At 49.6% G+C, this 23,540-nt stretch overlaps 1 protein-coding gene across 8 annotated transcripts in view; it reads left to right on the top strand.

Annotated features, from left to right (window-relative positions):
• Window positions 1–23,540, top strand: part of CACNA1C (calcium voltage-gated channel subunit alpha1 C) — a 587,470-nt gene that overhangs the window by 499,540 nt on the left and 64,390 nt on the right. For all 8 annotated transcript variants that reach the window (XM_023756704.1, XM_023756709.1, XM_023756710.1 and 5 more), the window contains 7 exons: window positions 1,879–1,966; window positions 2,528–2,635; window positions 3,409–3,461; window positions 3,778–3,924; window positions 5,321–5,522; window positions 7,080–7,238; window positions 7,863–7,973. In XM_023756704.1, coding sequence (XP_023612472.1) covers window positions 1,879–1,966; window positions 2,528–2,635; window positions 3,409–3,461; window positions 3,778–3,924; window positions 5,321–5,522; window positions 7,080–7,238; window positions 7,863–7,973 — 868 coding nt within the window. The remainder of the gene's footprint in view (window positions 1–1,878; window positions 1,967–2,527; window positions 2,636–3,408; window positions 3,462–3,777; window positions 3,925–5,320; window positions 5,523–7,079; window positions 7,239–7,862; window positions 7,974–23,540) is intronic.

Below are 23,540 nucleotides of genomic sequence, written 5' to 3'. Positions count from 1 at the left end.
CCTGTCCCTCCACCATGTGCCCAGGGCCTTTGGGTGCCCTCAGCTCCAAGGGCCTGTCATTGCCCTGGTCTGCCCTGGTGTCCGGCCCATTCCCCCTCCCTTCCTCTCTCCTCTCCATTCAAAGCACCTGGTGAGAGAGAGAGAGAGAGAGAGAGAGAGAGAGAGAGAGAGAGAGAGAAAAGGAGGGTTCTCAATCTTGGCTACACAGTGAATCACCTAAGTAACTTTTAAAAAGACATGTGCCCCAGAGTTTTTTATTTAACTGTTCTGGGGTTCAGCCTGGGCTTTAAGATTGTTAAAAGCTCTCCAGGGGTTCCACCGTACAACCAAGTTTGCAAACTTGCTCAGGTTTAAAAGAATCTGATTACAAGTTTCTCTCACGTTGTATCAGCTAATAGTGCTAATCCTGCCCTTTAACTTCCCAGGCACTTTCACCAACATTCCCCTGTGATCCCCACACAAACCTACAAGGTGGGCAGGGCAAGTGCTGTTATCCCCAGTTTATAGACAGCAAAACTGAGGTTCAGGACATTGTGAGACATAGCCAAGGTCACACTGAGGGCAAAGAAAACGACCCTGAGTCTCCCCTCCCAAGGGTGTTTTCAAGGTCAGCCTAGGAAGCATGGACCCACCACCGTCTGTCTGCAAGCCTGCGGGTCTGGATTCTAACCCAGCACTACCACGAAGTCACCGTTTAACCTTGAACCAAGGACTCCCTGCTTTAGTCTGTGCTTTTCCCATCTGACCTTTAAATCCCTCCCGTTGTGATTCAGTGCAAACTGGACTCCCTCCCTCAGATACCTTATAGATAGGGATGTCCTTTGAATCCTTTGGAATGAAAGAGCTGAGAACCAGAGAAATCAGCTCTCTCTGCTGCCCCCCCCCTGCACCCCCTCCTCCCCCGAGCACATCAGCCTGACCACCTGAAGAATGAAGTTAGCACTTACCTGCCTTGTGCGTTGTTTAGGTCCCAAGGTGGGTCTAAGGCTCTCCGAAAGCCAGAGGGATTATCTCAATCAGACAGTTAGCAGTAGAGTGTGAGGGTTAGGACACACCTCAGAGTTGCTCCCCGTGCTGACGAGCTGGTGTGGTGAACAGGCCGCCTGGGCTGGTGGGGGCTGGGGCCCTGGGACCTCCTATTCGTTAGGGAACAACAGTGGCCGGAGGTTCCTGAAGTTCTTCAAGGTGTGCAGGACCTGCTAGATAGAACCCATTCCTCCTGACTGCTATGAGCCAGAAGTTTTACATATAAGTGTACGGGGCAGCCACCTAGGACATGTTTAGAGATGAGCATGGTATCTCCCGCCCACGCCCTCCACCTCTTGCCATCCGCCTGAAGCGCCGCCATTTGTGTAGTGTTTCTTCAAGTTCAGCCATGTCTTCCTCAGCCCTCATAATAAAGCTGCCATGTATTCAGTTCATACACTAGACCACTCACACCTCACTCAGTCCTTGCAACAACCTTACGAAGTGATTACTACCCAATTTTACAGGTGAAAAAACTAGGGCCCAGAAAAGTTAGGGCATTGATCCTCAGTGACGCGGCTGGTGTGTGGCAGAGCTGGGTTAGACCCCAGGTCTGCGTGGCCTGCGCTGTGTCTCCGATGGCTGTAAAGGCCCCTGGGTGACAGGTGATGTTGCTATTGAGTCCTGGTGAGTTGCTTTTCATATTACTCACCCACAGGCAGTCCGGGCAGGCACGCCTCAGGTCCTCATGGGGTGGGAGCCGGGAGTAGAGAGTAGAGAGGGTCCCACGATGAGAAAGCCCCGTCACATTAACAGGTTTGCTGGGTTACCTGCAAGGACACTCCTCACCACATTTTCTGCTGCTTTGCCAAAAACACAAGAAGCTCACTCCCTGCCCTGCTTCTCTCCCAGGTCCAGTGCAATCAATGTTGTAAAGATCTTGCGAGTTCTGCGTGTACTCAGGCCCCTGAGAGCCATCAACCGGGCCAAGGGGCTAAAGGTGAGAGGGGGACTGAGCGGGAGCCACCAACACCCCCACACACACACCCCCACAGCAGCAGCCAGCCTGTGGGCTGCAGCGGGGAGCTAAGCTGTGGTGAGGGGTGGGCTGCAGGGGGGAGGTAGTGTGGGGTCGAGTGGCTGCCCTGTTGGAGCCTGCACTCTCCTGCTGCTTCTCCACTCCCCCTTTAAGAACAATGACAGGCAGCCACTCAAAATCTGAACTCCTCAGCAACACTTCTGCAAAAAGGAGACCCACACACAAACCCAGTGCCCAGATGGTGATGAGGTCCCTGTATTCCTACCCTAGGAATTAGGAAGAGAGTGGGGTTTATGTCCCTGTGGTTACCTAGAGCCCAAAGGGGCCTTTGTGTGCCACTGGGCTCCCTCCCATGTGACGCTGGGAAGGGGAAGGTGCTTTGCCTCTTTGAGTCTGAGTTCCTCACTGTGGCCAAGGGCCTGCCGTGCTGCCTCCTTGGAGGGGCCTGTGCTTTGCCAAAGAAGCCCAGGCTACAGGCATTTCCCGACACCACTCCCCCGCCCGCCTTCTCTCCATCTGCAGCATGTGGTCCAGTGTGTGTTCGTGGCCATCCGCACCATCGGGAACATCGTGATTGTCACCACCCTGCTTCAGTTCATGTTCGCCTGCATCGGGGTCCAGCTCTTCAAGGTAAGACCTTGGCTCTTCCTTCTCCTGTCAGCGTTCCTAGGAAGGGGACCTGGCACATACAGCCAGAAGAGGACCGTGGCCTGGGTCAGGCTTGGGATGAAGGTCACCCTGCCCTCAGCTCCCAGACCAGAAAAGGGACAGGCTTGGAAGGAGGCATTGCCCCACCAGGCAAAGACCCTTTGGCCTCTAGGTGCTGCCTGCCCTTCAGGTCCTGCTCCTGCTTCTGGCAGTAAAGGGAGACAGACTCCTATGCTCAGAAACCTCCGTGTGAGGCACCTGCGTAAAACCTGCAGTGGTTCCCTTTTCGGCGGCATCAAACTGCCCTGCCTCTATCCACGTCCTCTCTCACTGCTTCCTGAGAAGCCCCCCAGGTCCAGGGAGCTCAGTGTCCTTGGTTTCCACTCTTTTCTGCCGTAATCCTTTTATCTCTGTGCTTCTCCCATTGGGAGCATTCTTCCCCCCTCTCCTACCCACCAATTAAACTTCCACTGATTTCCTCCCACCCAGTCATCCCTCCAAGCCCAGCTCCACCGCTCTCTTCCCCAGGAGACCTCCTTCAGAGTCCGGCACTCACGATTGGAGCTCCCTTTTTTGAATTCCAGTGGTTCTCGGGTTCTGACTGCTTTATATCTGTGACTCAGGTCTGCCCACCTAGACTCTGCTCCCCTCACACTTGTTGTCCCAACCTCCCTAGCATGGTGCTGGGATGATCATTTCTGATTAATTCATTGATTAATGAACATCTCCAACCCCTTCCTTCTTCTGCCTTCCAGGGAAAGCTCTACACCTGTTCAGACAGTTCCAAGCAGACCGAGGCGGAATGCAAGTGAGTGCAGGCTGAATGCAAGTGAGGGCGCGGGAGCCAGCGCCCAGGCTGGGTAACTCGGGAGGTTGGTGGCTTGGTGTGAGAGGAGGGACAGCCATTCTCCCTCAGATAGCAGTGGGGCTGGACTTTTACCCAGGGATAATCTGATCCCACAGACATAACATACCAGGTTCTCCCCACTGAAGGTCCTGCCGATGGCTAGAACTGAGGGTGTTAAGCCTAACTAGTTCCCTCCCACCCAGCATGCCAAGAGTCATGTGGATCAGGTGTGAAAGGAGATGAGCGACCCCCCACAACTAACTTTCTCCTTTCTCAGGGGAAACTACATCACGTACAAGGACGGGGAGGTTGACCACCCCATCATCCAGCCCCGCAACTGGGAGAACAGCAAGTTTGACTTTGACAATGTCCTGGCAGCCATGATGGCTCTCTTCACCGTCTCCACCTTTGAGGGGTGGCCAGAGTGAGTATGCAAATCAAGGCCTGATACCAGAGGCCAGGACATGGTCCTCACACGCGGTCCCTAAGTTTTATTACTGTCCCATACTCCTTCCAGAGGTCACTTATCAGAGTCTTCCCTCCCCCCGCTTCCAGGAAGTCTGACTGTGTTTCTAGAACAATTTGTAGGCCATCATCACTGCTGAAACACACACTTTTCTTTTTCTAGAGATGTCAACATTTCAGAAACTCTAACCAAAAATGAGCTTCTTTTAGTTCTCCTTCCCAGTCTCAGAGTGAGGCCCTAACAATAGGGGTCTGTGGTTACCCTCATGACACCTGGGAGTGGGGTGTGGGGAAAGTTTCTCCACTGTGGGCCCTTGAGTCACCACAGGATTCAAGATCATCATCCCCAGCGTGCACTCAGTGCTGGTGAAGATGGCAGAGCTGTCTCTGTTTTATGAGACTCTACCCCAGCCTCCGTAGAGAAAGTGTGTTGATATTTATAGTGGAAAGTAAGAAAGGGATGGAAGCATGAGTCCAGACTTCGCTGCAGAGGCAGTGTCTTCATGCCTAAACCACCAGCTGGTCAGCCTTTATGCTGTATCACCCTTACCAGGCAGCTTGTCCATCTTGTGCTCTCTACATCTTATACAGACACCTGCTCCCCCACTTTTGTATTCCAGTGAAATTATCATCTAACAGTCAGAAAGTTCTACATATTTTAAGTCAACAATAGTACATGATCTTAGATAAGAGTCACCATTATTATATGGTAAAATATTGATAATACCTGGAGGATAACCAAGTACTATGCTGGGTAAGAAGAAGGGGAAGAGGAGAACAAGCATGATGGACATAGAGCCCAGGCCCCAATGGATGGCACACACATGTAAACCCCCAAGTGTAAAGCCAAACCATTGCTGATGATCTGAATAAGCCTGGGTCCTTTGTTGTCTACTCTTTTTATCTAAATGGGTGTTTGATCTCTGATAGATTTATGTTCATTGTAACATCCTCTGAGTCTCTGTCAGTTTGCAAAGCTATTTCAATATTTACCAATATTTATAGTATTTGAAATCAATGTCCATGATTCATATTACATTAAAATATTACAATAATTTTGACAGTTTCAGAACACCTTCATGTACATTATATCAACTATTTTGCCAGTTAGGAAAGTCAGGAATTATTGTTTTCATTTTACAGATGAATAATCTCAGGCTCAAAGAGGTTAAGTGATTTGCCCAAGGTCACAAGGCCAGTAAGTGGCATAGCTGGGACTTGAACCCAGATCTTCTGACTTCCAGGCTAGAGCTGTTTCCAGAACCCCTGAACTCCTTAGGAGCAGCAGTGCCATCATTCCGCAGAGGTGGCACTGCTTCTCCAGTTCCCTCTGTAGGACCTGTCTCCTCTTCCAGGCTGCTGTACCGCTCCATCGACTCCCACACGGAAGACAAGGGCCCCATATACAACTACCGCGTGGAGATCTCCATCTTCTTCATCATCTACATCATCATCATTGCCTTCTTCATGATGAACATCTTCGTGGGTTTCGTCATCGTCACCTTCCAGGAGCAGGGAGAGCAGGAATACAAGAACTGTGAGCTGGACAAGAACCAGGTAGCTTCCTAGAAAGGAGAGGACTGAGGCATTGAGGGGAAGTAGGGCCACATGAGGAATGACAGCAGTTGGCCCTCCCAGAAGAGAGGCTGTGGTCAGGAGAGAGATCCATATGGATACTAAGATCATCTGTCTGCTCCTGTAAATGAGAATGGGGCTCCCCAGTCTTCTGGAGGAGACTGAGCAAAAGAAATTCTAACCCCAGATCTACCAAATGCATTCATTCAGCCAACAATTATTCATTAAGTATCTACTTAAGGAGACTCTGTGATAGACTTGGGGGAGGGGGGTGTGAGGGGGTGAAAACCTTGTGCCCTATCTAGAAGCTGACAAATTAGAAAGTGCCCATGGTAGGTTAGTCCCATTGATAAAAAGGAAAGAAACTAGAACAGTGAGGGACTGAGAGTTTTGAGGGTTAGGAAGAGCATGGCATTAAAAAACCACTATTAAATGGTTTCTCAAGTAAAACCCAGAGGCCTGTGCATGAAGTAGGGGCAGGAGAGAGGCTTAAGTAGGAGTGCTGTGGTAATGCCCAGTACCATGTTATACTCTCTCAGACTATGAACAAGAACTGGCAATTGGTGAGGAATGAGGCTGTTAGGGTGGGCTGCAGTGTACAGTCACCGAGGTCAGGTGCCCAGCCATGTTCCCCCATGGGAAGAGTCCATGCAGTAATATACCCCTCTGAGTGACTTCAGGTCTGCTTATGGAAAGGAGCATGGCACAAGACACTCAGCTCTACCCGTTAGGCAAGCTGAACCCCTCAAAGATTTTGATGTCAACATCTTGGGTTGAGACTCATCATTCTGGCTGCTGTATGGACTTTGGGTTGGTAATAAGACAGGGAAGAAGGAGACCAGTCAGAAAGTTTATATGAAAGGTGATTAGACCCTCATCTACTACCAGGTTAACAATAGTAGAGATGAAGAGACTAGGAGGAAATAAGGTGGATCAGGCTTAGAGACTGGATATGGGGGCGGGTGTGTGTGTAAGAGAAGAGGCTAGAGTGACCCCCCGGTTCCAGACTTGGAAATTTGGGCACAGTGCTAAGAAATTCTGGGCACAGTGATAGGCACTTTGCTGGAGTCCCAAGAACCTAGTTAGCCCAAGATCTCATCACCATCCATGATCTGGGTCTTCTGATCTGTGGACACTGGTAATAAGGAAGATTGGTTGAGGACAAGAAAGAAAAATAGAGCAGACAAGTGCTCCAAAGAGAGTATGTGGCATAGGAACTAAAATGCCAACTATGTGGCAGCAGTGTAGTAGGCATTGGGAGTTGAAAGGAGACACATACTCCTCAGCTAAGCCTAATAAAGAGATTAACTAGAAGATATGATCTCCTTGATTAAGGGAGAGAAAAATCTAAAAAATGTTCAAATAATACCTCAAACTTATAAATGAGCTAGAGCAATAAATTATTCTCAGATTCCCAGAGAACGCTACCCCTCAGGGATATAGTTTCATCAATATCCCACCCTCCTCTGCACATATCCAGGTAACTAACCACACTCTCTCCCCATTTCCGCCACCCCCCCCCAACTACCTCCCTCCCAGCGTCAGTGTGTAGAGTATGCCCTCAAGGCCCGACCCCTGCGGAGGTACATACCCAAGAACCAGCACCAGTACAAAGTGTGGTATGTGGTCAACTCCACCTACTTTGAGTACCTGATGTTCGTCCTCATCCTGCTCAACACCATCTGCTTGGCCATGCAGGTTAGTCCAGGGGGGCCCTTGATCCCTTGATGCCTACATGGGGGAGAGTGCTATGGGAGGAAATGGAGTGCAAAAGGGCTGCACAGGCATCTCTGGTTTGTCACCTCCCTGGTGGCCAAAGGAGGTTGAAAGATCAGAAGAGCTGTCCTCTTCTCCCAGGTAGAGAAAGACAAGTTCTCTTTCTCAAGGATGGGCTCCTCTCTGGGACCCTAGGAATCCATAGCCCCTAGGTTGGAACAAATGGAGAGAGTGGAGGAAATGGAGAACAGAGGGTGAGCTCGAAGTGTTCATTATGGTCAATAAGACATGGTGTGTGGAAATTGATTCTACATCTACCTGTCTTCAGGGAGATCAGCTCATGCTAGTGCTCTTTTGAGTGCCAGGATTCTCCATAAAGTTGTCATAACCAATCAAAGCAGGAACGTAGAACTCTGCCAACTTCTGTTTTTGGAGATGGCAGAGAAAGAAAGAACTTGTAAGATTTCCTGAATCCACTTGACTGCCCACAGAGAACTGGATGGCCTTCCAGGAAGTGGATGGTTCAAGGAAGACCTCTGTTGAGATGAGGGTGGTGAGGAGTAGGGATATCCCTGCCTCGTTTTCACAGTTCTTCCCTCCGCTCAGCACTACGGTCAGAGCTGCGTGTTTAAAATCGCCATGAACGTCCTCAACATGCTCTTCACTGGCCTCTTCACTGTGGAGATGATTCTGAAGCTCATTGCCTTTAAACCCAAGGTAAGCCTCTGAATAAAAGACATCTGGTGTGCAGGTACTAGAGGGATGGAGTACCAGTATCGAAAGAAGGAGAGTGAGGGGCAGAAATAATCAGTGAAGGGCCATATCTTCTCTGATGATAGATAAATGCTCCAACTCCTAAACCTGCCAAGATTGGACCAGGTCAAGTCTTTGAAGTAGAATCTCAGCTCATGATCTGGACCAGGGGTCCTCAAACTACGGCCCGCAGTCCACATGCAAATACAAATATTGTATTTGTTCCCGTTTTGTTTTTTTACTTCAAAATAAGATATGTGCAGTGTGCATAGGAATTTGTTCATAGTTGTTCTTTTTTTAAACTACAGTCCAGCCCTCCAACGGTCTGAGGGACAGCGAACTGGCCCCCTGTTTAAAAAGTTTGAGGACCCCTAGACTCTGGACCATGGCTGATATGGACAGGACACAGATTCGCCCCTGAGCTGAGCCTTTCCATCCAGGGGAGGCAGATGATGCTCTTCCCTCTCCCATTTCTCACTTTGTCTCTGGCCCATCCCCCAGTACATCATCTAGAAGAAACTATGCAAACCAAACCTCTCCAGGCCCAGCACCCCAGATCCACTCAGGCCTCTGTTCTATCCTCCTCCCATTTCATCAACCACCAACCCCATTGTAAAAAGCCCAGCCAGGGCTGCATTTGCTCAGGGCTCAGTATTCTAGCCCAGTGGTCGGCAAACTCATTAGTCAACAGAGCCAAATATCAACAGTACAACGATTGAAATTTCTTTTGAGAGTCAAATTTTTTAAACTTAAACTATATAGGTAGGTACATTGTTATTAACTTAATTAGGGTACTTCTAAGGCTTAGGAAGAGCCACACTCAAGGGGCCAAAGAGCCGCATGTGGCTCGTGAGCCGCAGTTTGCTGACCACGGTTCTAGCCCATGGGGCCTCCTGTTCCCCACCTCAGAGACGACATCATTGCTCCCTTGCACCTTCCAGCACCTGAAGGGCAGTTACCTGCAAATGTCTATGCTTTGCTTCTTATAAGCAGCTCCTCAAAAAGAGTTTGAGAGACAAGAGTAGAACCCTTGGATGGATGAGGCAGGGTAGGGAAAGCTGGATTACCTATCACCTTGGATTATCTGTGCCCTCCTTAACCAGCCCACCCCATTGTCTTGGATAATGGAGGAGCAGGCTGGTTTGAGCAGCATCTTCTGTCTTCCATCCCTGAAGACCAGCCAGAATCAATGGCATCCACTGACCTGGGATTCACAACATGGGCAGCTACTTCTGAGGGAGGGTCTGTAACAACTCAGTGGCTCTCCTGGCTACCCTAACTCCTGTCGGAGAGCGATGAGAAGGAAAGATTTGGTTCAGAGAGAATTGTTCCATACGGACATGAGAAAACTCTCTGGCTTTCTGTTCCTTCTCTTCCCCTCCTTTGTTAGTTTCCCCAGATGCATCACAGATCAACAGAAGGCCAAAAGGAGGAGTCCCTGGCCATGTATTTTATTGCTATTCAAATGTGTACTTGTCCCAGGACTAACTGGGACAGGGGGTGCTCCTTGGCTCTTGGATCCACGTTCATTGACAAGCTATCCATCATCTTTTTTGAATTAATATTCAACCAGCATTTCTGGATAACCTACCATGTGCTACACATACCTCATTGCATGTAAACCTCAAAATGCCCCTGTACGATAGGTCTTAGCAACCCCACTTTAGGGAAGAGGGAAGTGAAGTTCAGAGCAATTGGGTGTAATATTAATTACACCAGTACTAATTAGCTTAACTGGGAACAGAATCTAACACCTCTGAGTTAAGGTCAGTGTATTTCCACATCAGCTTGTTAGCATCTTTCCACATCAAGTGTTCTGCTGGGTACATTTCAGAAAGAGGGAAACAACCTTTGAGATACGCCAAAAATAAGACTGACAATATTCTTAAAATGCTGATTTTTCTTTCCACTCAAAGAATGCCTAGGTGTTTTGGCTGATTTTCAGAGAATTAGACTCCTAATGAAGGTCATCTGGTGATAAGAATGGTGTTTTCCTGCTTCCTCCAGGGCAGCAATTATAACCTTTTCCCTTCCATCCTAGTCCCATTAAGGGACATAAATTTTTGCCCTGGCCTAGAGAAGACCACTGAATATCCCTGGCCACTTTCTGAAGGGCTCACAGTACCTCTGCCCACCTGTGGGCCAGGAGTACTGACAGGTTCACAGCCCACAGCGATATGACCGAGCGAGGCCAGGAATTCAGGATCATTGCCGAGTTGAGCTTCAATCTCAGATGGCAGCCCCTAGGTAGGGAAACTGGCATCACTTTCATCTAGTTTCATGAGACATATGGTTTAAATATTTCAAAGCCTTGAGTCATTTCACAATTGACTCAGATGTGTTTCTGATGATGCCTGACGCAATCTGCAGGGCCCTGCGGTGGACTTCCTGAATCAGTCTCACCAGCACGGGGGATGTATTGAGCAAACCTGCCCCAGGGTGCAAATGAAACTGACACCTGCAGGAGCCTCCACCTGAAAGACATTGTGCCCAAATCCTGCAGCTCTAGGAACGAGCCAGCCTCCCAAAACTAGCCAGCTGTGGTCTACAGCATAAAATGCTGCCTAGTTTCCTCAACCCCTAGTTGTCTATTGTGAGAATATGGGAAAAACAAGAGAGACTTTTCCTAAAGAAGAAAGAGAGCCATCCTGGGGCCATTTGCATTTCACCCGCCAGGGTCAGTCTGTAAAGAGAACGGGAAATGGACCCTTCCTGTGGACGCCTCTAAGTGTCTCCTGGCAGGAGAGGGTGCCGGTCACTGAACTGGCTGGCCAGCGAAGGTCGACCAGTTTGGAGGAGCATTGGGAAAGCAGGGCTCCCTGGATTCTTACTAAGTGATATTCTTCATTAAGGAATAGACTCCAGCAAAAGCCTCCCCAAACATTTCAGGCAGAAAACCAAACCAGAAACGACTTGTAGCTCTGGTGAAAATATCGAGCTGAATGTGCCCAAGAACCAGGGCTTCTGACAGTGACCTGAAGTTAATTCCCATTAGTTGAATTCTGTTGCACCTTATCACTCCCTGGATGATTGTTTATGGGTGATATGAAAGGGTTTACACTTGTGGGCAATCGCTGTAAAAGGACAGTTAGGCAGCAACACAGTCACAGCCAGGGAGAAGTGATCTCACGTTGCCACTACTTGCTTTTTCTTGTCCTTTTTGTCTCTGTGATTGGTTGGTTGGTCAGTCAGTCAGTTGGTTGGTGTGTGCTCTTGCTTTCATTGTCTTCAGGGCGATTAGTGTTCCCAAGTTCTTCATTTCTATCTATTCTCACCACTCAATGGAAAATGAATTACTCAAGTAAATCCCTGCCCCAAATTCAACTGCCCCACTCCTTAAATCCACACTTTGTTCCAAAAATACACAAAAACGATGGGTGAATATAAACCGGTTTAGAGCAATTCAGTCCCCCACCAAACCTCAGGGGCCTGAGTCTGCTGATGTCTGGAAGAGTGGGAAAGCCGAGACAGTAGGATTGATTTGAAGACCTAATGGCATGCCAAAGGAAGTCCCCTCCTGAGAGCAGAAGGCATGCCTGGGTTGGGGCAGAGAGCACCTGGGTCCTACTTGATTGTGCAGGACCAAGTTGGTCAGCATGAAAAACTGGTTAGCATGGTCTGAAAATAACTAAATAGCTGGGTTGTTTTCCTATCATGAACTGAAATTTGTCAAAAATGATGGATAAATATTTTTAAGATACACTTTATGATAAGCACTGAAAAATATACAATGCCCAAGAATAAATCTAACAAAATACGTCTCAAATCTCTACAAAGAGAACGATAAAATTTCATAAAGATGAATTAAAGAAAACTTAGTAAATGGAGAAATATATCATGTTCATGAATTGGAAAACCTAATATTATAAAGATGTCAGTTTTCTTCAAACTGATCCATAGACCGCACAATCCCAGTTAAAGCTCCAGGTTGAACTTTACCCAAGGTGGGAATAGCAGGAGAAAGGGAGCCACCCAACAAGAACTCTATGGCCAATCGGATGACCTTGGGTGAGTGGTCCCAAGGCTTCAACCCAGTTGGGCCGCTCAGATATCAGGAGAGGCAGGAACCTGCTTCTAGAAGCGGTGCCAGTCACGACACTCCACTGTCAGCAGGGTTTTAGTACCAAGAGTGATGCTGCGACTTGGTTGCCTGGGATTTGCTGTTGACAATGACTCAGCAAGGGTGAGGGCGTGAGGAGCAGCACAGGATGGGGCTCTGCCTTCCCCTCTTCACTAGAAGTCCATCTTCCCAGGAAAGGAGAAGCCCACCCAAAGAGAAAGTTTCTAGCCACTCTCCTCCCCCACAGGTCTGCCCGTGGTCATGGAGGGGTGACAGGCAGGAACTGCTATTTCTGAGACTTACCTCATTCCCAGTGGCTGCTGCCCGCTCAAGGAGCATGCACTGCTCACTACCTCTTAGCATCTCCCCAAGGGGAAGACTCTGGGGGGAGTTGACCTTGGCAGCTCTCTGGCTTTCTTCCAGCCTGAGAATAGTCTGGAGAGGTGAATGGGCCCAAAGTGAAAACACTCACTGACCTTCCTGGCCCCCTGTTTTCTTGAATAAGAGCAACTGAACCTCGGGACTCACCTTCCTGTTGTAGGACAAATTAGGGTCCAAGGGCATTTCCAACCTGAGGGATGAGTGAGGCCTCTAAGCCAGCACTATGTAATGGAGCGTTCTGCAGTAATTAAAACGTCCCATACGCCCTGGCCACGAAATAGCCACTAGCCTTCCGTGCCTAGTGAGCACTTGAAATGTGGCTAGTGCAGCTGAGGAATAGATGTTTTCATTTTGTTCACTTTAATTACTTCACATTTCTTGGGCTGCGCGTGGCCGACAGCTGCTGTACAGGGCAGCACGGCTCAGACGTGGCTTCTGCCCAGGACACTCCTGTAGCTGCTGCCCTCTGTCCGTCTTGGCTTCTTCAACCCATCTGCTTTGGCTTCATGAAACTGATGGTTTCTCTCATCCTCCCTACTCTTTCCCAGCTGGTAATTTTCTACCAGGAATCAACTCATGATAGTGGAAGCCATCTTGACAGGGCGAGCTAGCCTCTTGCCCTGGGGTCCCCAGTGCGGGTTTTCTCCTGAGTCCGTCCACTCTCCCAGTTGTCCCAGGATCCCCGCAGGCCTCGTCAGTGTGGAGGCTGTTCCCCTGTAGACCCTCCTCACCCAGTTCCTGAACTGGTCCGAGGAAGGCAGAGTGCCCTGGCAGGTGTGGTCTGGAGTTGGTCTTCCTGCGGTGGCTGAATGGGGGAGAGGGCTGTCCCTGGTGAGCACAGCCATTGGACTTCTGACCAGGGTTTCTGATTAGCATTTAGTGCCTCAGTGAAACTCAAACCTGTGAGCCCTCGCCCCTGCCCGGTTCTTACACATCCCTTCCCCAGGATGCAGTGCCTGGCCTTGCACACCCCAATTGCTGGACAGAGACTTGCTGCCTGATAGCTTTGACACCACTGCCAAAGTGGGCTCCGACTTCCAGCCATACCGCCCACTGTGCCTGGCCTCTACGGGAGGCTCCAGCCTGCCTCGCTGCGTGCCCTCTAAACTGTATGGGCTGACTCCTGCCACCTGCGCTCAGACAGGGGGGATTTGGCTAACATTTTATATGCAAGCTAACAGTGGGGTAGTAATTCAGCTGATACCCTATTTTCTCAGCTTTAGAGGCTTTTTGAAGTTCCTGCTATCTTTGAGGAATGAGGACATGAAACCTTGGAGAGCAGAGACAGAAAGCAGGTGGCGTTGGCAGCAATGGCTGATGCTGACAAACAACCCATTCTTCCTGTCCTCAGACTTGCCCTGAGATGCCCATCGGTGGCCCCTCGGTGCGTCCCTTGGCTGGGTGCAAGGGCTGAGCCATAGCTGGAAGGAGCGTGGGTAGTGAGATGCGGCAGCAGCAGCTGCTCAGGACCACAGAGGTCAAGCACTTTCTCTTTGTTGGGGTCACTCATCACAGCACTGGGCACAGCCTGGCTCAGGTCTCGCCGGTATATGCAGCAGCGCTGTGAGGAGGAAAAGGCTCTTGAGTGGGCCTCCTAGTGGTCAGCACTGTGAGTGCTTGAGCCAGGGCCAGTCTCTGCATCTTGAAGGTCTCAACCTGAGAGACAGTGTTGCTGGCCTTGGACTACCTGGGCACGAAGGCAGCCTTCTTCTTATTCCTAATTAGCATGTTAGTGCCTATCAGAGTGTGGGGTATCCCATGGTTCCCAGTGGTCCCAGAGTAATCTTTTCTCTGCATACAGTGTTGTTCTTAGGGAAGGCCTGTTGCCCTGCTTAGGCGAGGAGCCTGTGGGGACCCCCAGAGGGTGTGGTCAAGGTGGGGAGTCCTCACCAGCTGCCTCTTTTCACTGGGCTTGTGGCAAAAGGGACAGGTGAGGGCAGTCCAACTTCCCACGTGGACAGCATCAGGAAAGCTGGAGTGGGGAGGGCGCATTTTTCTGCAAAGACACTCTGCAGCTTAATTCTTGGTCTGCTCTGTCAGCTTTATCCATGCCTAGAATCTCCTTCCTTAAAGCTCCAGCATCAGGCTTCCCTTTGGCAAACAGCTTTCTTCGCGCAGCCTGAAGGCATCCAGCCCTCCCTCCAGCCAGCTCGGGCTTCTCTGGAACACCCATGCCCCCGTACAGATGCGAAGGGCACTCCTGAGGCTGAGGGTCCAAGTCATCCAGGCAGGAAGGCATTTTCTGACCCTGCATGAGCGAGCTGTTCCTGGGGAAGGGACCAGGGGCTGACACTCACCAGGAGGTGGAGGGCGGGGAGAACCCTTCTGCAGGTGACTCCACCCCAAGTCCAGCGGCAGATCTACTCATCTGACCCAGGAAATATCAAGCATTTGTGCCAACTGTGAGCCCAGCCCACCTTCCTACTCAGGCCAGGGAGTCGTGGTTTTCATTAACTTCCAAAATCAGGTGTGCCCTCTGTCCCCCAAAGAAAGCCAGTGGGGAGCATGCCAGCGGATAGGTCCCAAAATATTGCCAACTCTGACAGAAACAGAGGCACAGGACAGAGGGATGTGTTACCCTGTGTTAGACAAGCCACTAAGCAGCAGAGCGGAGAGGTCTGGCAACTGCCACCAAGGCCCTGAGGGTCAGCCTGGGCAGATGGAGTGAGAGGAACCGCAGGCCAGGGTGCCTGTAATGCACTGGGACAGCAGCCGATGCGCCAAGAAGATCACCGGCAAGATTCCCCCAGGCCAGGCTCCCTCCGCCAGGCAGGAGACACTAATCCCCACTCACCCTCTCATGAGCTGTTGAGAGAAATGTCCCTTAGAGCCCAGTGAAGAGCAGGAGAAGGAAGGAGAGAGGGAGATGACTAGCAGGAAGGGATGCAAACTGGGGCCACTGGCTCTTGTTGAAAGCTGAGAATCTTTTAGAGTCTTGGTGTGTTTTTACCAGATAATTACATCTCCTGCTAAAATCTACTTTCTCTCCAACTTCACCTCTGGCTCTAACTGTACCATTCACAGAAATTCCCCCTTCTAACAATTTTAAGTGATGCAGTAATTCTTGTGAGGCCATATGTATGATTGATTTAGTTTTAGAGAGAGAAACTCTAATTTGTTGTTTCACTTACTTATGCATTCATTGTATGTGCCCTGATGGGATTGAATCTGTAACTTTGGTGTATTGGGACAAAGTTCTAACCAACTGAGCTATCTGGCTTCATATTTTTACAACACAAATTTTATTTCATTTATTTGCTTAATCATCTACTGCCCCAAATTCCACAAAGAGAGAAAATTCTGGTAGATTGAGAACCAGGAAGCCTAGCTCCTACCTCAGCATCACCTTGAATGAGTTGGGGGTGGGCAGGGAGGGCATATAGTTCTACATGCACTGTTCTTTCCATGCCTCAGTTTCCATAACATAGGAAGACTGGCTTAGCAGACTATGGTGAGACCAGTGAGGTCATGTCTGCCTTAGTCCATTCAGGCTGCTATAACAAATACCACACACTGGGTAGGGTATAAACAACAAAAATGTATTCTCACTGTTGTGGAAGCAGGAAGCCCGAGATCAAGGCCCCAGCATGGTCGCATTCTCCCAGTTGGATAGCCGGTGCCTTCTTGCTGAGCCCTCATGTGGCGGAAGGGGCAAGAGAGCTCTGCGAAATCTCTTTTATACAAGCATGAATCCCATTCTTGAAAGCTTTGCTCTCATGAAGTAATCACCTCCCAAAGGCCCCACCTCCTAACTCCTCTGGGTGTCAGGATTCCAGCCTGTGACTTGGGGGGAGGTGGGGAGCAAATATTCAGACCGTAGCAGTGTCTGCAGGTCACTAAGGCTTCTGGGGAGAGTGCCATCTGGATGGAGTGTGTACTATGCACGAGCCCTCAGCCTGGGAGTCTGCACCCAGCTCTCTAACTCAGAACAAAGGAACTTTGCCTTCTGCCTTATGTCCTGCTTGTTCGTTTCCATTTTTAAATTGGTCTTTTTGCAATTCTGGTGTTCTGTCATCTCTCATCCTGAGCTCATGCATGCTACCCCTTCCTGCAGATGTCTGCCTCTCACTGTAATATATTTCTAGGGCTCATCTTAATGCATCCTTGAAGTCCAGTTGTGCGAGGACAGATATAAACCATGCTGCTAATGCCTAAATCTGCCACTCACCCTTTTCTGTGACCAATGCCACCCATGACTGGGCTTCCCAAGATCTGAGCCCAGTTTTTCACCATTTCCTCTCTTTCTCTGTAAGAACTCTTGACTATATGCAGTTTGGCTAGTGTTTTGCTGCAGCCTAAAGTTAACCAATAACCCACAAATATTGTGGTGAGCTTCCAACGCACCAGGCAGTGTGCTTGGTACCAGGGACACGATGGGGACTACAAGCCGGTGAGCCCTAGTGTGGGTTCTAAGAACAGACTTCCCTGACTCTGGCCCACACTTGGGTCTTGTAGAGGCCCCACTTCACCGTCACATTCTTCCCTAGGAAACTTGCTATTCAGCCTGGTACTCCTATTCCTATTAAAAATAAGTGATGAATAATTACATTAGCCAGTTTTGTATCAATTCTTAAAATTAAGTAACATTCAGAAGCAAGGAGGGAAGAAAGTAATATATAGGGTGTCACAAAAAATGTATATACTTTGAGTAATTATAAAGGCAGTGCTTATTAAAATACATTTCATTTTCAGAATTGAGCTATCAGTTGTTAAAATGTATATACATTTTGGGGGGACACCCTGGATATTGTGTCTGTGAAGAATCAGACATTATCCATTCATGATCTCAGTCAATCTATAAGACAAGTAAAATGGTCTTTAGGAAACTGGAGAGCAGAGAAAAAAGCTAAGTACTGGGTCCAAAACCAAAGAGCCATTTTTGTTGTCATTGTTTTGGGGGATTTTCATGCAGGTTTAGGCGATTCAAAAGCCAAGCTTTTTAACTACACCCTCGTTGAAACAATGAATGTGAGCAAACTGATAGGTTGCTTTGCACTTAGTGGGTCCTCAGCAAGTATAAGCAAACCAGAAAGCAAGCCATTCTCAAGTAGCAACTCTATGGAAACTAGTAATAGTCACTCCCTTCTTATGTCTCTCCACCTCCTCTGAGGCCCCATTCTTTGGCCCATATGTTCTCCTGGATTGGTCTGCACTTTCTGATTTCCTTTCCAATATGAAGTGACAGGTACTTTGAGGCTATGGGACAATCCCCTGATAGGTGGGTTCAGGAGAGTGAAACAATATAACCTAATGTACCCTGCTATTTACGTGTATGTATGCACACACATGCATATACACACGCACACACGCATGCATGCACACACATATACACATGCACTTGCCGTGGAAGACTTTCAAGTTGCAGAGACAAAAATTAGATTGCTGAGTTTCTTGAAGGCAGAGACTGTTTCATATGCATTTTTGTGCCATGAGAAGCATTCAGTGAGCATTTAACGCATGCATGAATGAATGAATGAGAATTATAGAACTAAAGAACAAGGTAAAGTGTCAGAATATTAATGTTAGAAAACACCATTAAGATCATGGATCTTTCAGCACCACAGAAATCTCTACACATTCCTGTTTCTAGAGGCAGCTGTGTTGGGAATGCTCCTTTACACTGAACTGAACGGCCTCTATGTAATTTCCACTCATTAGCACTACTTTTTCCTTCTTTTCTTTCTATAGTTTTTGAGCACTTCTTGATGATGTTGAGACATGGTAGCATCTTTACAAGGCTCATGGTGTCATGACACCAATAAAAAAGAGGTTACAGAATAGGCAAGTGCCATGCTGGGGGATGGGTTACCACAGGGAGAGCCGTGGGGGAAGAGGCAACTGTTTGAGAGAAGGAGGTCGGGAAGGTGCCGGTTAAACTGAGCCCTGGAGGTTGAACAGGAACCAGAGAAGAGCATTACAGGCGGAGAGAAAAGCAAAGGCCCTGAGGCAGGGGTGAGCTCAGCTTTTTCTGGGGCCTGAAGCAGTGAGTGAAGAGGAGGTGTGGGTTGGGCCAGAGTGTGCAGGCCCTTCCGGACTAGTATGGGGTGTGGATGTACTCTCACTGCCCTCAGAAACCACAGCAGCAGGGGCCTGAAGTGGGGCATTATACAATCTGATTGTGGTTTTGAACCAGCGTGCTGAGTGCTGGTGAAGAATGGGAGTGTGGTGATGGGGGAGCAGTTCAAGCCTACTGTTCCTCTAGATCAGTGATGGCGAACCTTTTGAGCTCGGCGTGTCAGCATTTTGAAAAACCCTAACTTAACTCTGGTGCCGTGTCACATATAGAAATTTTTTGATGTTTGCAACCATAGTAAAACAAAGACTTATACTTCTGATATTTATTTTATATATTTAAATGCCATTTAACAAAGAAAAATCAACCAAAAAAATGAGTTCGTGTGTCACCTCTGACACGTGTGTCATAGGTTCGCCATCACTGCTCTAGATCCAACACAGTAGCACCTGCAGCATCAGGTGTCTGTAACTGTCACCGCATGAGCAAAGCCAAGCCAGCCTCTGCAGAGGCATCCCTGGCGGCCCCACCCCCTCACTCCTAGAGGCCACTTTTGCCCCCTGCATCATAGTGGTGCCCTGCAGGATCCCAAACACCCCCTAGAGCAGTGGTTCTCAACCTTCCTAATGCCGCGACCCTTTAATACAGTTCCTCATGTTGTGGTGACCCCCAATTTCATTGTTACAAATTGAATATAATTAAAACATAGCGATTAATCACAAAAACAATATGTAATTATACATGTGTTTTCCGATGGTCTTAGGCGACTCCTGTGAAAGGGTCATTCGACCCCCAAAGGGGTCACAACTCAGGTTGAGAACCGCTGCCCTAGAGGGCAGTGCACTCCCCACACTCAGAACCACGGCCTTAGGCTAAGGTAGGACTTTAGCCTCTTATTTAGTTTTCCTTGAAACCTCTTTATCCCAACTCTTAAGAAACCAGTGTCTCCCACCATCCATGGAACCCCCTCAGCCCAGAAACTCGGCAGGGAAGGGAAGGAGAGGAAGGGAGGCTGCAAGGGGACGCCAGGGAGCCAGTCAGCCAGCCCGGCAAGGGCGTCAGCCTGACGGAGGAGCTGCGTGCTGCGCCAGGCAGCCTGTTTCTCAGCAGCCTGTTGGTGAGTGGGCATCACTCTGATTATTATTTACTTGTGGAGTGCCCACAGGGTACCTGTTGGAGCAGCGCAGGCAGACAGGCATAAGTGGGCTTTGTCATGGGGCCTCCCGCCTGCTCTCGTACCCAGGGATTTGCATATTGTTGCAACACTGTGACAGGTTTCCTTCTTGCCTGGCACTTGAGAGCTTAAAAGTCACTATGAATAATAAAAAATAATTATATGACTTGCATAAAGCCTTGTGTGGGAAGGGTAGTATTAGCTATTACATTTAATTATTTAATGTGGAAAATTATCCACACTGTATAAAGAAGCCCGATGGGAAAGTGCGCTGGTTCCATCTCCATTCCTGCCGCTGAGAAAGAGACCCGACCACACCAAGTCTGGGAGGGGAAGAGGGGTCCCCAAAGCTGCGGAGCTGTGTGCAGCCCTGACCCACCAGAACGGAGGCACTGCCAGTGCTCCCACCAGTGCTGCGGGGAAGGGAGGGGCCATCTAGGATGCAAGCGGGCAGCCTGGCTCGAACCCTGCAGCAGTCACAGGAACAATCCCAGCCACCAGCAGGCACCGCACAACCCTCGGAGGGGGTGCACCGTGGTCCCTCCATCTGCCGGGAAGGAAGCAGAGGTTGTGGTAACATGCCTGCACAACTCAAGGCTCTCCTCTGGAAGTGAGGACAGTTGCTCATTTCGTTCACATTTTGTTCAGTAAAGTGGGTGCAGATTGCATCTCTCATGATCGCAGTTGGGTCACACCTGCCTTTGCTAAGTAAGGGTGTGCTCATCAGGTCAGAAAGGGCCTGGAGACGGTAGATGGGGCCTGCCAGGTCTGGCTTTGGAATACTGTCCCAGAGTCAAGGGCAGCTGGACTGGACAGGAGAGGATTTGAGACAGGCAGGCCACAGAGGCTGCACGGGCCAAGCTCCTTGGCTGCTCCTCCCGTCCTCCCACTCCCAGGGCCGCCTGGTCTCTGCCTTCCCTGCCTCTCCAGAGTGTCATGCGGTTCATTTGACTGTAAAGTTGCCTGTGTACCTTCAGTGCATCTGCTGGCCTTGCCCGCCCCAGGGGTAGGTCCATGCAACACCCTATCCTGGAGGAGTCCTTTGCACACATCAGCTCATGGCTGGCATTAGCCTGGAGCACCTGCAGCCTACTCGGTGCAGACTGAGGCAGAGAATGAACCTGCTAAGGTTCCCCAAGATGCTTAGTCCATAACCAGCAGTTTTCATCTGCTCCCAGAGGAGAAGACCGAAAGTGCCAGGTTTGGCCGTGTCTGCAGGCCCACACCTGGCACACCAGGCACCTTGTAAGCACTCATTGATAATATAAATGAATGAGGGCCTTTAAAACTTTCCTGGGGAGGGAAAAGCTTAGTTCCAAAGGCAAATGGAAGCAGATGATGTCCAGTTCAGAGTTTACATTCCTATAAAAATTTTGAGAGCAGCCCCCATCACCACCACCACCTGGGCCCTCAGCAGAGAAGGCCCCAGGCCCTGACCGCACCCCCTGCCTGCTCCTGCCCTCTGTCCCTGCTGCCCCAGGCTGTCTGTGCAGTGTGAGCCCTCAGGCATTTCTGAATGAATACATCGCAGGGAGGGAGCCGACAGACAAGGCAGAGATCCTCGCTGCCTCCCAGGCGGCCAGGGCCGGGAGCAGCTGTGTGCTCCATTATGCCTTCTCCATGAGACACCGCTAATTTCCATGATTACTGTTATGCCTAAATGGCATCCTAATGTAATACAATTTATATTATCTCTGCTTGGTGTCAGTTACCATTGTGTTCCAGGATGTTCCCTGGCACTGACTCTTCACAAATGTAGAGACTTCGCCACTGCGCCTCCCCCAGCTGCATGCAGCTCTTCTCCCTGTTCCCTCAGCCCCGCCCATCCCTCCGCTCCACAGCCTGGGGCCCAGGAGAGATCAGTGTGTCCAGGACCTGGGCACTGCCTCCCACCCACCACCAACCCCTCTGCTCAGCCTCCTGACGCAGATGTTTGCTCACTCACGCGGGGCTCTGTCCTCTTTCAGGAACCCCTTCCCTGGGTTAAGTACAAGTCATTTTTCCCCCCTCCCGTGCATTTTAGGTCCTGCCTCCCCCAGGTGGCCCTGACCCCTTCCTCCAGCTTCATGGATTCCCGCTGCTTTCCTGTCCCAGTTGCATGGTCACTACAGAGGTCTGGGCCCACTCTAGGAGCTCTCCATCCTGCCTGTCTCTCCTCTTCCCTCCCCTCCTCTCCTCTCCAATTCTGTCTCTCTCCCTCTCTCTGTCCTGTTCTCTCCCCACCACCTTCTCCCCATTTTCGACCCTCAGTGTCGTCTTTCCTCTTTTCCTCCTTCTCCTCTCCTGCCTTCTACCTGAGTGACCTTTCCCATCAGTACCCTTCTCAGCTGTTCTTCTCACACGATTTCTGTAATTCCTCCGCGTCCCTGCCATCCCCATCTCTTGGCAGTTGGGCTCCCTCCCACCCCCCAGACACTCTTCCTCTGTCAGTTTTCCTATCTGTTCCTGCTCTCCGCCTCAGTTCCAGCAGCTCCATTTCTAATCTCAGCTCAGGTGTCCCACTTCGACACTCTTAGACCTCACATGTCCCTGGAAGGGAACGGTCTTTGGAGAGAGACTTGCAAACAGACTGAAAGTCCAGAGTCCGCTTTCCTATCAGGGCCACATCATCTCTGTGCTCCTTCGCTTCGCCTTCTCTCTGCTGGACCAGCGGAGGTACAAGCGGACGATAGGCAAGAGGAATAGAGAAGAGAAAAAAACAAGTCATGGCAGTGAAACAACTTTTGCCTCAAAATTACTAAGAATACACAACACAATCCCAGGCGTGCAGATTTTCTGTGGATTCCTTCTTACCCCCTTGCTTTAAAGCTGGTATTGCCTCTGTGAAGATCACAGTGGTGAACTCTGCTCTGAGCAGCGAAGGGACTAAGAATCCAGAATTCAAGGGCAAAGACACAAGCCTACCACCTCTCCCACAACAGCTCTCTGGGGTCAGCACTGGAAAACGGCCCACTCGGCTGCTCAGGCCTCGCTCCCCAGCCCTCCTGGCAGAGGAGCAGAAGTCTTTCCTAGTAGGAATAGTGGTTTCTAAGAACATGGCAGTTGACTGTCTAGATCAGCGGTTCTCAACCTGTGGGTCGCAACCCCTTTGAGGGTCGAACGACCCTTTCACAGGGGTCGCCTAAGACCATCGGAAATCACATATATAATTACATATTGTTTTTGTGATTAATCACTATGCTTTAATTATGTTAAATTTGTAACAATGAAAGTGGGGGTCACCACAACATGAGGAACTGTATTAAAGGGTCGCGGCATTAGGAAGGTTGAGAACCACTGGTCTAGATGAACTTGAGCCTCAGAAATTAGCCATGATAACTTGCATACTGTCACTAATCTCAAAATGGTACCAGCCAGAGTTTAGAGTCTAAGACAGTCCCACTACTTAGTAGTAACTCAAGATGGGCAGATAAGGCCTTAAAGACAGATGAGGAGGTCAGCTCAGGATTCCAGAAACTTCGGCCTCTTCCCTCCTCCTTCCACAGACACCTGGGCTTTGCCTTCCCCTCTGATGTCCCACCCCCAAGATTAACCCTGTGAATCCGACCTAACAGATCCCCTCTGGTTTATCATGACAGTAGCTAATGCTACTGTCATTTATTCCTCACCAGGACCCTAAGGTTATCCCACTTTATAGGCGGGGAAACTGAGGCATGGGAGGTTATGTCATTTGCTCAAGGTTACCCAGCTAATAAGTGTCAGAGTTAGGATTTGAACCCAGACACCTCACCCCACCCCTAACCACCACGCTGCCTCTTTCAACTTGGAATAGCTCCAGTGGAGGAGGTGCATCAGGACACAGATAATCCAAAAGAGAGGAAAATCCAAAATTCTTGTGCATGTGAAATGCATCATATGATACTTTTGCATCAATTTGGTCTCCATTATCTCAGCCCATGTCAG

This window comes from Myotis lucifugus, unplaced genomic scaffold, assembly GCF_000147115.1.
Source record: "Myotis lucifugus unplaced genomic scaffold, Myoluc2.0 scaffold_98, whole genome shotgun sequence".
In the NCBI taxonomy this organism is placed as follows: Eukaryota; Metazoa; Chordata; class Mammalia; order Chiroptera; family Vespertilionidae; genus Myotis; species Myotis lucifugus.
This window is presented reverse-complemented; position numbering and strand designations above follow the sequence as displayed.